Source organism: Erpetoichthys calabaricus, chromosome 5 (assembly GCF_900747795.2).
Source record: "Erpetoichthys calabaricus chromosome 5, fErpCal1.3, whole genome shotgun sequence".
NCBI lineage: Eukaryota > Metazoa > Chordata > Cladistia > Polypteriformes > Polypteridae > Erpetoichthys > Erpetoichthys calabaricus.
In genome coordinates this window covers 179,944,366-179,958,759 of record NC_041398.2, presented here as the reverse complement: position 1 = coordinate 179,958,759, position 14,394 = coordinate 179,944,366, and the positions used below count along the sequence as shown (strand labels likewise).

General features: G+C 33.0%; 1 protein-coding gene across 10 annotated transcripts in view; it reads left to right on the top strand.

Moving 5' to 3' along the window:
* The window catches only part of add1 (adducin 1 (alpha)), a 132,750-nt gene that overhangs the window by 111,375 nt on the left and 6,981 nt on the right, over positions 1-14,394 (top strand). For 4 of the 10 annotated variants that reach the window (XM_028802267.2, XM_051928588.1, XM_028802263.2 and 1 more), the window contains 3 exons: positions 1,720-1,876; positions 7,029-7,370; positions 9,104-9,202. In XM_028802267.2, the coding sequence (XP_028658100.1) occupies positions 1,720-1,876; positions 7,029-7,370; positions 9,104-9,202 (598 nt within the window). Of the gene's footprint in view, positions 1-1,719; positions 1,877-7,028; positions 7,371-9,103; positions 9,203-12,455; positions 12,499-14,394 lie in introns of all 10 variants that reach the window. The other 6 variants (XM_051928591.1, XM_051928590.1, XM_028802264.2 and 3 more) reach the window with 4 other exon arrangements.

Sequence of the window (14,394 nt, the reverse complement as noted above, 5' to 3'; positions counted from 1 at the left end):
ATTCAATGCCTAAGCATTGCACTATTAAAATACATTTATATTAGTTTTGGATAATTTTTGTGTTCTCTGCATGTTTATATCAAACTCTGCTTCACGCACCAGGGGCCTCATGCATAACGCTGTGCATAAAATTTGCATTATAACATGACTTAAGCACAAAAGCGGAAATGTACTTGCGTACAAAAAAATCCAGATGCATAAATCTTTTCGTTCGCCAACTTACCCAACATTTCTGTGCGCACGCACCGTTTATACATGAGGCCCCAGGAGTTCTGTACTTCATATTTAATTACTAGCCAGTGTTACTAGGTGAGACATTCCATAATTTTCAATCAAAAGTGCTCAGATTAGTAGGTTGACAATGTAGCCTTATGAGATTGGATTCTTATAAACTAAAGAGAGTGATTTAATGCTAATATCTTTTTTCTTGTAAAGACTAAGTTATGCACAAACTATTTCTTCTTTGTGAACTTTATTCTTTTCACACAAGCCTCTCTGTTCACACAGTGGGTTTGATTTCTTACAAACATTGCACAAAAATAACAACTATAATGCGTCTAGTGTCCACAGTTCATGAAATGCGTTTCATTTATTCCTTGCGCATATTTTCCACAGTGCTTAACCAAAGTAATCATTTCTGCTGCACTTCAGGTCTGGTGGTGTAATGACTCCCAGTGATAAAGCTGGAATAGTCTAGAGTAATTACAAGTTTGCTTTATTTTTAAAGACTTCTTTTTGTAGTTATTTGCCTATTTTTAATTTTGAAATGATTTTTTCTTTTCCTGTTCTGGAGTTAATGGCATTTGCAGATAAAAGCTTTAGGTTACATGTGGTTAGCTGTCTGTTAAAAAGAACATTTTACAAATATTGTATAAGCTGATTGTAATGTAGTGTTAATTATAAAATTATTACATATGACCTTTCTTAGTGCATTTTTTGGATTTTACAGTAGCGATTTCATAAACTGCTAATATGTACATTATTCCTCTTCTATTATCCAATAATAAAAAAAAACACTCTGTGGGTATTCCACGCATGTCGATAGTGTACTGTTTTTCTTTTCTTTTTTTTTTTTTTTTTTTTTTTTTTACACCACTGGTACATGTGTTTGAAAACTCCTTTTTCATGGCTTTGTTTGTCAAATGTTTCATATCTCGCAAATTCTGTTATACTGTTTCATGGTAGAAAATCCTACTGTACATTTTATAATAAACTAGGATTGTAATGTAGGCTATATGTCATTTAGGTAACATCAACAGATTAATACACAAGATAGCATATGCATATAATTAACTCTGCAGCACTGATAATACATTTCAGTTGTGTTATAGTATTTCATCAACAGCCATATTAGCTATGTACAATGTTAAATCTACTTTTAAATGTTTTTGAAAACTTTAGAGACCTATAGTTATGTAATAAATGTCATCTTTGATCATTGGTTCATTAAATACTCTTTCAGGTACTGAAATTTCACAAAAGCTTGATAATTGTGATATTTTGTAACAACAGTTTTTTCTTCTTACTAGTGATCTTGTACATTTTCCTTTGTTGCTGATTTAAATTTATTTAAATCCTAAAACCTAAAGGCAAAAAATAAAATTCATTGTTGTGAATCAGTATGTTAGCAAAAATTTTACTGTGTTTTTAATAAACAATAGTATATAGTTTTTATGTGTAAAATATAAATGCTAAAGATGTGTACTTTGTATATTTTAGGGAGAGTTAGTAACTGCTTCTAAAGCCATCATTGAAAAGGAGTACCAGCCTAAAGTCATTGTAAGCACTACTGGCCCAAACCCATTCAGCAAATTAACTGACCAGGAACTAGAAGAATATCGTAAAGAAGTAGAACGCAAACAGAAGGGCGAAGAAGGTAAATCTTGATCGCAGTATCTGATGAAACAGCTTTATGTTGCAGTTTTACAGTCAGATTGTTTTCTTAATTTGTAAGAATAATTTAAACAGATGTGTAAAATATCTTACCAATAGTTTTTTTATGAGAAAGGTGAATTCTGCAGATGTATGTATTTCATATGGTGGGGTACAATTTTATTAGCACTACTGTTTACTTTCTTTTCCATATTTTTATGTCTGTTGGCTAAAATCAGACAGTAGAATGTATTATAATAGTTTCACCTTATTTCAGATTTTTATCAGTTGTAATTTTTAAATTGACCAAATGTATTTTTTTAATTGTTTTGTCTTTTTCCGTATTAGTTTCTAAAGTTTATGACAATGAAAGTTACATATCTGAGTTTAATAAAAGGGCACTACATGTATATTTTTTTCACTGTTTACCTCATTCATATCAAGTAAGCAGAAGATGCTGAGAAGCTGTTGTCATTACATGTTTTATTGCAAAATTATATCTGTAATCCATTTGTTTTTTAATTGATATGCTATTGTTTAAAGTTGTATGCTGAAACAGATGAGTCTCAAATTTGTTAAGATAATAGATTATATCATTTACAGTATATGGTTAATTTGCATCTATAGATATTTTAATGATGCAGTTTTATTTTTATCATCTTAATTTGATTAGTTGAAATATTACTGTTTCATTCAACTTTAATGGAAAAACCAAAGGATATCCTGCTTACAGTTGTGGATACAGTTTTATCCCACAGAGTCAGGTAAATTTTTCCAAACAGGTTGTGGTCACAAAGCCAACACAGGTGTACACTTGACAAATGTCTATACAGTGATTACGTCTGTCAAGTTTGAAAACTGTAGATCTATAGGATATTGCAGAGTGTATTTCAGTCAGGTCTTTCACTGATTATTTCTCAACTTGAATAGTGGAAGAACGATATTTGTTTGAAACATTTTTTTCCAGGCAGTATTATTCATATCATAGACAAAAGAGCATTTCTTCTTCACACAAATAACACTGCTGCAAACATCAAAAAATGTTTTGGACTACATACAGCATTCAGTAAATTGAAAGTACCTGAATTCATTTTTTGTAAAAATTTCTTCTAGTGTTTCATAATTGTGCCAGATCTGTTTGCACTTGTTTTAATGAGTTATGTGTGACAATCATATACACATGCACACAGTCAGACAGCTGGGTGGAAATTGCTAAATCAAATTGTTGCCTAAAATGTGTACATTTGTAAAAATTAAAAAAAAAAAAAAAAAGTTATACCTTGCTGCACTGATTTTATACCATGTTGTTTAAAAAATAAATAAATAAATACCAGAGATCTTTTTAGTAAATTTGCAAATTTTTTGAAAAAATGTTTTCACTTTGTCATTATGAATCATTGAGTGTAGATTGATGAGCAAAAATGTAAATTTTATCCTTGTAAAATTAAATATACTTTACAATAAAGTATGTAGAATGTAAAGGAGTCTGAATACTTTTGAGTCCACTGTATTTTACAGTATTTTTAGAAGAATTTAATAAGCGATGCACTTTTTGCTAACAAAAATAAAGTGCTCCAGGTATAAACAGAAAGAACATGAAGTTAATATTGTTCAACTTGTAATGTGGCTCTGTTTGTAACTGCTTACTTTGAGAGTTCTGTTATTATAACAGCTTTCAAAGATTTTTTTTACTATTTGTGTACTGTTTCACACAGGGCTCTATTAGTTCAGTATTAATCACTGATTTTAGAATGATTTCATTTTAAGGATAATTTTGATATTTTTCAAGTCAGTTCTATCTTCACAGTCATTGTATATATTTATTTGCCACATAAAATTGTGTTCTAAAGTGTTTTTGTAAATTTTCAAATTAACTCATCTGTTCTCGTAGTTTACAATGGAGCTAATGCACACATGGTAAATCCATAGGTAAATACATAGGTAATTTCATAATACTTCAATTTTTGTAGCCAAAAATGTTTTCAGGTATTGATCTGTGTCTTGAAATTGCAAACATACTTCAAAACAGTGTATCTGTGTAATTATAAGAAGGAAAAAAGGAAAATGCTAACCATTGTTGTGACATTTGACCATTTTATAAGGAGGTTGTGCACTTTCCTCTGCCAATTGTCTTCATCTGCAGCATCTTTCTGTGCCAGGAACATGCATTCACCTTGAAAAGTCATCTCCAAGCGCTGCTATTGACGTTGAATGTTGATGTCCTGATGTGAATTGCAGTTTCTGTTCTATGAACATTTAAGCAATAATAAATGAAAAGGCACGCTTTTGATTGTTTATATTCTTTCACTATAAAGAAGCTTATTTCATTTATTTTAGTGCCTGCTTCCACCAAACAGTGACATGCCCTCCTGGTTTACTCCACTTACCCAGGGTCAGTATGCCTCTCCCCGTATGCTGCTCTTTCCACAGGCTCTTCATCGGTGGCTATGCATCATCAGCACAATCTCAGTTGGCATTTTTTTACCAAACATACTATCTGTATTAGTAATCTATCATGTGAGGTACAGCTAATAGAGCATCCAAACAAGATGCTGTTTACAAGCTCTGCAAGTGCTATGCCTGCAGTCTTTGCCTTCGCCCCCAGCCCTCAGTGCCACTACTGCTCATGGAGCACCTTTTATGCCCTGCTCTTGCAGGTAGCACAGAAGTCTGCATGAGTTTTGCCTATTCTCGTCATGAATTCATAGACTGTTATTTGTACAAATCTCACTACACTGCCACTCAGTGTGAATTTCACTCTGTAGGCTATGTAAAATAATGTAGGCTAATAAAAAATAATCGCATGATGTGAGTGTGCTTGTGTGTTATTACATACCATGGTAGAACATATCTGTTGAAAGAACAGAATTGAAGAGGCAAAAGTAGGTTGATAAGCAGAATATAGCTTATGTTGAGTTGTCATAACTTCTACCCACAATGGAGGCTGTGAGCAGACAAGCAAAAAAGGAAATGTATTCTTACCACAAAAAACAGTTCCAATCCATAATAAAGTAATTATTTCTAGCTTCCTTTTGGTATCACAAGGATGCCTCATGAACATGAAAGGCATATTTTCATAAATCAAAACCTTTGCTGCTTTGGTAAATTTTAGGTGCTGTTTCATTCACCTATGGACCCTATGTATCCATTAGTCCCATTTGAGCTGCACTAACAGACAAATCAAGTCGATTTTGAAATTTAAAAAAAATGCTTCACATCAGAACACATTTTTATGTGGTCAATTATTATATACCACAATTGTCAAGAAATAGCTTTGACTTGAACAATACCAAACGTATCCTTAAACTGTGTGAAAGACAGTCATTAATAAAATGGAAAAGGGTGTGTGAGTTCCAGTATGTCTTTGTCTTGATACTTGAGTTCTTAATTGTATAACCTTAAAATATATTATATGATTATTTATAGTACTTCCTCTAAGATAAAGGCTTACGTTTACCCATTACTGGACAATTGTTTTTTGTTTTTTGACATTTCAATATGTGATTGTTTAAAGATGTATCTGTTCTATTAAAAGGCATCATTAAAAATGTACTGCTCTTTTAACTAATCTTTAAAAACGTTCTTTACATTTCATTTGATAATGCTGAAATATATATTGAGAATGTTGAGAGTGCTTGCTGAATTCTGAATATACACTAATTTACAGTCTAAGCATTTTAACTTTTTAAGTGGAATTTTCAGTTTTGAAATAAGATTGCTGCACTAGCTACAGTTGTATAATGTACACAAGAATAGGGCTGCCCTAGTTACTTAGATTTTATGCACGGAGCAAATTATTAGGAACACTATGCTAATACTGAGTAGGGCTTCCTTATTTTTCAAAATGACATTGATTCCACAAAATATTGAACACATTCCTTTGAGATTCTGGTCAATGTTGATCATGATTACATCACACAATTTCTGCAGATTTGTCAGCTGCACATTCATGTGGTAAATATCCCATTCTGCCACATCCTAACTATTGGTTTTGGGCCAGTCAACTGGGAAGTTCGCTGAAGAATGCTGAACTCATTGTCATGCTCATGAAACCAATTTGAAATGACTTTTGGTTTGTGACATGGTGCATTATTAGGGTGGAAGTAGTCATTAGAAGGTGGATTAATTGTGACCATGAAGGCATACACGTGTTCAGAAACAGTGTTCCAAGACTACATTCCCCACACTATTACAATACCATCCTGGGCTTTTGACACAACGCAGGTTAGGTACATGGATTCACACTGTTGATGCCAAATTCTGTTATTGCCATCTATTTGCCTCAGCAGAAATCAAGATTTATCAGATCAGTATACTTTTTTCCATTAATCAGCTACCTAGTTTTGGTATTCCTGTGCCCATTTCAGCCTCAGCTTTTTGTTCTTAGCGGACAGTAGTGGAACCCAACATTATCTTCTGCTGTTATAGTTCATCTGCCTCAAAGTTCTGCACTCTTGAGAAGCTTTTCTGCTCACCACAGTAACAGAATTGTTATCTGGGTTACTATAGCCTTTCTGTCAGTTTGACCCAGTTTGGCCATTCTCCTCTGACATCTGTCTCTAACAAGAAGTATTCATCCACAGAACTGGTGCACACTGGATATTTTTTTGTTTTCCACACTATTCTTAGTAACCTCTAGAGATTGTGTGTGAAAATACCAGGAGATCAGCAGAAACAAATACTCAGACAAGCCCATCTGGCACAAAAAAATCATGCCACAGTTGAAAGCACCAATATCACATTTTTCCCCATTTTGGTGTGTGATGTGAACATTAACTGAACCTCTTGACCTGTATTTGCATGATATTATGCATTGCACTACTGCCACATGATTGGATGATTACATAATTGAATGGATAAGCAGGTGTCCTTAATAATTTGCACAGTGAGTACATTTTATTATGCAGTAAGTTTATTTCTTGCATTGATCTTAGACAATTATTAAAATGACTTTCAAATATTTTTAGCATGCAGTCAGTGGTACATGTGCCAAATATTGTAAATATTAAATTTGAAAGATATATCAAAAGTACATTTGAACAAGCCTGATTTTAGTAATATTACTAATCAATGTAAGGGACCAACATTAGTTGTATTTTGTCATGTTGCCATGTGATATATGCATATATCCTCTCCATTTCATGTTGCTACACAAGGTGAAGCAATGGAACTGACCCGGTGTGACACACCCCTCTCGGTACTCATGAAGACAGAGAACAGGGTTGATTCTCATTGTGTTAGCCCAAAGGAATCACAGCCTTTGAATTGTACAAATAAACTAGAAGACATTAGTAAAGAAAAAGAAGCTGAGCATCTCTTCATCACTGAACATGTGGACATGCTGCATTCTGAAAAAGTAATGAAAGAAAACATTGAGCCAAACAATTTGAATGTAGAAAATTCTGATGTGGAGGAAGTGGACTCGCCACACAAGGAATTTCATACAGCAGTCATCAAAGCCCTGAGTTCAAACTCTGATCTATTAAAAGATATCTCAGGTACTATAAAGCTGATTTAATTCTAAGAGAGAAAAATCTGTATGCTACTCACACTACAAATCTTGTGCAAGATCTTTAACATTGTTGGCTGAATCTGGATATTCATTGGGGCTTGGGTATATACATCGGGGACTTTTTTTTATTTTCTCTTTAACTGGTGATTTAGACATTTGATGCTTGGCAGCAAAGAAACATTTATTAGGTTGATTTTGGAATGATAAATAATCAATTGCTGAAGCTATGTTTTAACAATACCACTTATAACAGCCTGTAATTTTGGTGATGGTATTTTTTTCTGTCTTCCTCCTCTATATTTGTAATCTGAATAGATCCTCACTAAAATTTGATTGTTGTATTATTGTGTGGTTTGTTCATATGTGATGTTCTTTTTCTTTAGTGCATGTATTTAATACTTACATTTTCAAAACACTTTTGACTGTATGTATTATCTGTGGTTTACACTCTGCTCCATTTAGATTTGGTATACATTTTTCAATATTTGCCATTAGAAAAATGTTTACTCAGTATGTATTCAACTAATTGGTTGCTGTCCCAAATTTAGTTGATTAATTGATTATTAATCATTTAATCTAAAATCCAGCAAATTAGTTAGGACATATCTAGATCAAAGTCCTGTTCAATGTTTGTGGTTCACAGTTAACTTAGAGTTACTTGTATACATTGTCACCATTTTATGTTAAATTAGACTTAGTTAGTAGTGTGTAGCCAGTTTAATAGAAACTGGCATGGGCAGACCATCATTTAAATATGAAAAGTCAAATATCTGCATGTCATGGTATTCTGAATAAAAATATTGAAAGTGAACCATATTTAAAAACCTTGTATTGCTCTCCTCATCTTGACAACCTTGGTAGTACAGAGCTGTATTAATTCTTTTTAGTACCACTTTCTAATCTTTCATCACACTGCTAGGAATCGTGTTTACACATCTAGTCCAAAAGCTAACTTAAATTTGTTTAACTGAAGGAAACTGAGGCACCTTTTTACGTTTAAAGTATGTTTCTACTGTATATTAAAGCGGCCCTTAATTATAAAAGATAAAAAAGTTTACTCTTTTCCTACATAGCTTTTTATGATAATTGAGTTGTCAGTATTAATTTGCGAAGTAGTGAAATAAACTGAGTGAATTTAACTTTATATTGAAGGTGATTGAATAAGGAGGAGGAGTTTGGGATTATGCACTGATTAATATATGTTAATAAATTCTTAGCTTACCTTTTGAAATATTTATTAATGTCGTTTTTAGAAAAAAAACTATTTAAATCATTAATATCCAAAAGGCAGAGCTGTAAACAGACTTCTTAAAATTTATGCAATCATGTGTATTTGGTATATAACAGTCCTGAAGAACCATGCTTAATGTTTATTAAGCATTCTTAACCCCTCTATCTGCGCATCTTCCATTTGTTTGAGGATGTGGTTGTGATTCACTATTTATCGGTTCACATTGTACCGCTGATTACAAAATATAAACTGCCCTTTCAATGAAGGCTTCATGTCTTGCATGACTAATATATAATATTTTAATGTTTTTTGGGTTTTAAAAGGGTTTTTTTTCTGTAATGAAAGCTTGGTTTATTATTTGTATTTTTGGTTAAACAACACATATTTGTATGCATTTATTAACACTCTTTAGTTTATTCTTAACAGTGTCTATAAGATGTTCATATTTAGTTTTTTGCCTTTGCAATGTTTCTTTACTTTTTGTTTAGACTCATCCCAACCAGAGCCTGAAGATGCAATAGATCTGAGGCCTACTGTTCGCACCCCCACCCGCACACCACCCAGCACTCCTATAAAACCAGAAGAAGGTAAATTCTTTCTAATTTTAATATTTAGGTGTAGCATGGAATCAATTTATTTTATAATACAGTATGTGGAGGAATGTGTTTGATATTAGCTGCCTGTTGCTTGAAAGTGTTTGTTTTTCATTATTATCAGGCAATTTTAGATGAAGAGGTGTGCATTTAGTCATAGAAAAATTAGAGTAGCCCAGTACAGTAAAATTCTTATAGTAAGGCATTCTGGGATTCAACAACAACAGCAATAACATTTATTTATATAGGACAATTTCATACAAATGGTGTTACTCAAAGTGCTTTTTACAAGATGAAGAAAGAAAAGTTGATAAAGAATAAAAATAAGATTCGACAACATTAAAAAACAAAGAAAAAGTATGGTCTGATGGCCGGGAGGACAGAAAAAACAAAAATCTTCAGAGCGTAGAGAAAAAGACAAAATCTGCAGGGGTTCCTAGGCCACAAGACCACCCAGATCCCACTTGGCATTCACCCATACAAAATGATATTTGTCTGGTCAGAGACATGTAGTTTCACTTTATGAAATGGTGCAGCAGGCTCTTGCTAAGTGATAGTAACAACAATCAAGTGTTTAGGAAAGAAAGTCAAGTAATAAACTGTATGCTTGGCATTATTTGATATAAAGATTTCTAAAAAAAAAAAAAATGCTGGCAAATGTCTAAATGGGCCATTGGCTCGAAAAGCAAATGATGATTTGTGAAATATCTTAACAGGAATATTTTGTACCAGAAAATAAGTACCCAGTCATGGCTACAGAATGTTAGTCATCATAGTTACTCTAGTCAAGCCAATTTAAAACTACTGCAAAGCTGTCTACCGAAAAAAGGACAGTTTTTATATCAATACAAACATGGAATTATTGTCACTTAAGAAGTTTGTTTTTAAGATACACTATCACGTAGTCCCAAAATTCTGTCTGTTGAACGTGGCTAGAGTCCTGATGGTGCTGTACTATAAGAGTTTTACTGTAATCTCTTCAGCAATATACAGTTGAAGTCAAGCTTACGTACACTTAGGGAGAATTCTTTAAAACTTGCTTTATAACCCCTCCATAGATTTTATAATAACAAGCTATAAATTTGGCATATTGTTTAAGGCATCTGCTTTGTGCAGAGCAAAAGTTATTTTTTCCAACAATGTTCACAGAAAGATTTCACTTTTTATTGAGTATATCATAATTCCAGTGGGTCACAAGTTTACATACAGTTTGTTAAAAATTTCTTAGCATTACCATAATAATATTTGATTAACTTGAGCCAAACGTTTTGGGTAGCCTTCCACAAGCTTCTTGCAAAAAGTTGTTGGAATTTTGGCCCATTTCTGCAGACAGAACTGTTGTAACTGGGACAGGTTCGTAGGCCTTCTTGCTCGCACACTCTTTTTCGGTTCTGCCCACAAATTTTCAATTGGATTGAGGTCAGGGCTTTATGATGGTCACTCCAATACTTTGACCTTCTCTATTTTGTCACAACCTTGAAGGTATGCTTGTGGTCATAGTCCATTTGGAAGACCCATTTGCAACTGAGCTTCAACTTCCTTGCTGAGTTCTTGAGATGTTGCTGCAGTATATCTACATAATTTTCCTTTATGATGCCATCTGTTTTGATAAGTGCACCAATCCCTCCTGTAGCAAAGCAATCCCACAACATTATGCTCCTACCCCCATACTTGAGGTTGGGATGATGTTTTTTGGCTTACAAGCCTCACCCTTTTTCCTCCAAACAGAATGATGGTCATTATGACCAAACAGTTCAATCTTGAATTTATCAGATCGGAGGACATTTCCCCAGAAGGTAAGGTCTTTGTCACCATGTGCTGTAGCAAATAACGCAGTCTCGCTTTTTTTTATGGCAACTTTAGAGCAGTAGCTTCTTCCTTGCTGAACAGCCTTTCCGGTTATGTTGACAAAGGACTTGTTTTACTGTGGATCTAGATACTTGTCTATCTATTTCCTCCGGCATCTTCACAAGGTCCTTTGCTGCTTTTCTGGGATTGATTTGCACTTTTTGTACCAAAGTACATTTTTCTCTAGGAGACAGAATGTGTCTCTTTTCTAATAGGTATGATGGCTGTGTTGGCCCTTGCTGTTTTTATGCTTGTGTATTATTGCTTGTACAGATGAAGATGGAACTTTCAGGCATTTGGATGAACCAGACTTGTGGAGATTTTTTTTTTTTTTTTTACCTTAAGTTTTGGCAGATTTCTTTTGATTTTCCCATTATGTCAATCAAAGAGGCAATGGGTTTGATGGTAGGCCTTAACATACATCCACATGTTGACTCTAACTGGCTGTCAGAAGCTAATTGTCTAAATGCCTAAAGGCTTGACACAATTTTTTAGAATTTTCCAAGCTGTTCAAAGACATGGTTAACACAGTGTATGTAAACTTGTGACCCACTGAAGTTGTGATATAGTCAATAAAAGTATAATACTCTGAACAGTGTTGGGAAAAAAATACTTTTGCCCCACACAAAATAGATGTCTTAAACAATAAGCCAAATTTATAATTTGTTAGTATAAAATCTGTGAAGGGGTTATAAAGTGAGTTTTAAAGAATTCACCCTGTGTATGTAAACTTCTGAAATCATCTGTATATGTTGAATATTGTTAATTTAATGCATAATTCCTGTAATTTTGTTAAGTGAATTAATGACAGTTGTTTTTAAATAAAAAAGTAACTGTACTAGTTTAATCCTAATTGCTTGTTTGTTTAATACCTTTAAATGTTCGAACTAGACCGAATTTTACCTACTACATTATCAAGAATGCTTTATTTTCTTATATTAATTTCAGTACAGTGTTATTTATATACAGTATTTTTGATTTCCAGTTGTAAGGCAGAATCACACCTCTTACTCTTTATTGCATTTGGATTACACCTGTTGTATGGAAATGTGTATGGTTTAACACATATACAGTATATATGCAGTCAGAAATGCTGTCATTATGGTGCTTTGAAGTTGCACAACTTCCAGGTCACTGGTGTTTTTTGTATTTGACTGGATAATACTGTATACATTTCAACATTTCTAACAGGTGTAATCTAATACTAATGTCTTGTGTTTTCCAAATATATTAATTATAAATTATCATGTGCCTTGTTCTATTTTCCCATTCACTTTCCATTCCATTTCTTTGGTCTTGTCAGAAAATTCATTTTTATTTTAACACAATGGCTGTGATGAATGCATAGACATTTTTCTACTTGTGCTTTTTTTTCTTCTTGTGGCTGCATTACAAACAGGAGGTGGATGTGCTAAAGAGTACCTGTTACCATAGTAAGTACTGTACACATCTCATTTTCAAACATGCTTTCCCTTTTTCCCCTAAGCTATCTGCGCATGGCTTGACTTGTGTATTTTGCATCTTTGTGTTCTAATTCATTTGCTGAATTCTAAAATTTCACCTTTTTCTTTTCAGTGATAGGGAATGTTTAAGAAGGTTGTTTAGAAATATATCTGTACGGTGTTACAACACCTGCTGTAAAAAAGAGGGTAAGGTTAAATTAAAAAAGGAATAGAACTGAGGACTATATTTCAAAGAAAACACATAATGATAAAACCTTGACTGTATAAGGTCACTGCTGCTGAAACTACATGTTTACCTTTGCATATATCAGTTCACATTTCTGTAAGTTAAACAATTTGATTTTGTTTACCATATGCAAGTTGATGCAAATTTCAGTTAAGTAGAAACGGTGCAAGTTTGAATTTTGCCATAGCAGTGTGTACTATAGTATCAGTTTGGCAAATACCATTAATATATAAAGTGTTAAAATTTTCTTTTTTAAAAATAAGAAGCGAGTTTGTTTTCTTAGAGCATCTGTTCTCTGAGCATTTGTGTGTTTTTTAATTAGTGGAAATAATTAACTGTACAACAAAAGTAAATATTAAATTATTGTTTTGCTGCAATCACCTTATACTAATGGTGAAATAACAATAAATTATAATTGATACAATCAAACATCTGGAGGAATGTTTAATCTTTGATTGTTTAGTATATTTATAATTAAAGTTGATCTACACAGACGTTTCATGTAAATCTGAGCACAGTGCTTTTCAGATTTAGATATAATACTCAAATATCAGCATAAACTGCTTTGTGATTCTTCTTTTCCTAAATATGTATGGAAGTAGAGAGAAGCCTGCATAAAACATAAGTGAAATAAAATATAAATTTAACTGTGATTAATTTGGTTAATGTTTTTACTTTTTGTTCACTTCCTTTACTGCAGTGAGTATAATTCATTATCAAATCAGTTGGACAAGCTTAATTTGTAATAGGAAATTCTAACTTAAAATCATTAATGTCATATAAATTTTACCTTTACTCAGCTATACATCTTGCACTTCCAAAGCAACATGCAGTTTTTTACTAAATTTTTTATACTCCCATCATTTTCACTGTTGAATATATTTGTTTGCTTCCAGATATAATTTATATTTTGTTTTTACATGAAAATATGGAAGACTTGAGAAAAAATGTCATTTATGATGGTAGAACCCCAAAGTGATGCATTATGTTGCACACAAATCTGAAACTGCTCTCTTTTCAGTTTCTTTGCAAAAAGAAAAGTGCCTAATACCAGGTTAAGAATAAACATTTGGATTTGTTTAAAAAGGACGTGGTTTGCCCTTTTAAAGTATAATTCCTTACCCCCCTCTCCTTTTTTCCCCTTGCTAACCTGAACAAATAATGCTTAACCTTTCGAGATCACACAGTTAAAATAATGCATATCAGAATAGACGAAGCCTCATATAAACCATACATATATGTGATAGAAATCTGAGGAGTCTATTGATCTTCCTGATAGAACAGCATAATTCATTGAATTGACTGGAAAGTACCTGGAGGATGGTGATCTGTGCAGCAGTTTGTGTCCTGTGTTGAAAAGTGGCCAGATGGAAATCACTCCTGTCCAAATAAACAAAAATGTGATTAAACACTTCAGCCTTTTCCACTTTTGACCAGAGTAGTCTACACAGTATAAACATCATAAAGCCCATCACCTGTGCAACACCACCTAAATTATGATGTGTGGCACTTGCATGGGCCAAAATACATACTTCCAAATTGCTCATTTCTGAACTTCAGGTGATTTTTGGTCTTTGACCGCCATCATCACCCTCCAGTGCAGTACACAGAAGTGTAACTTTTTATACCTTTTTTGATTTTCTGAATCT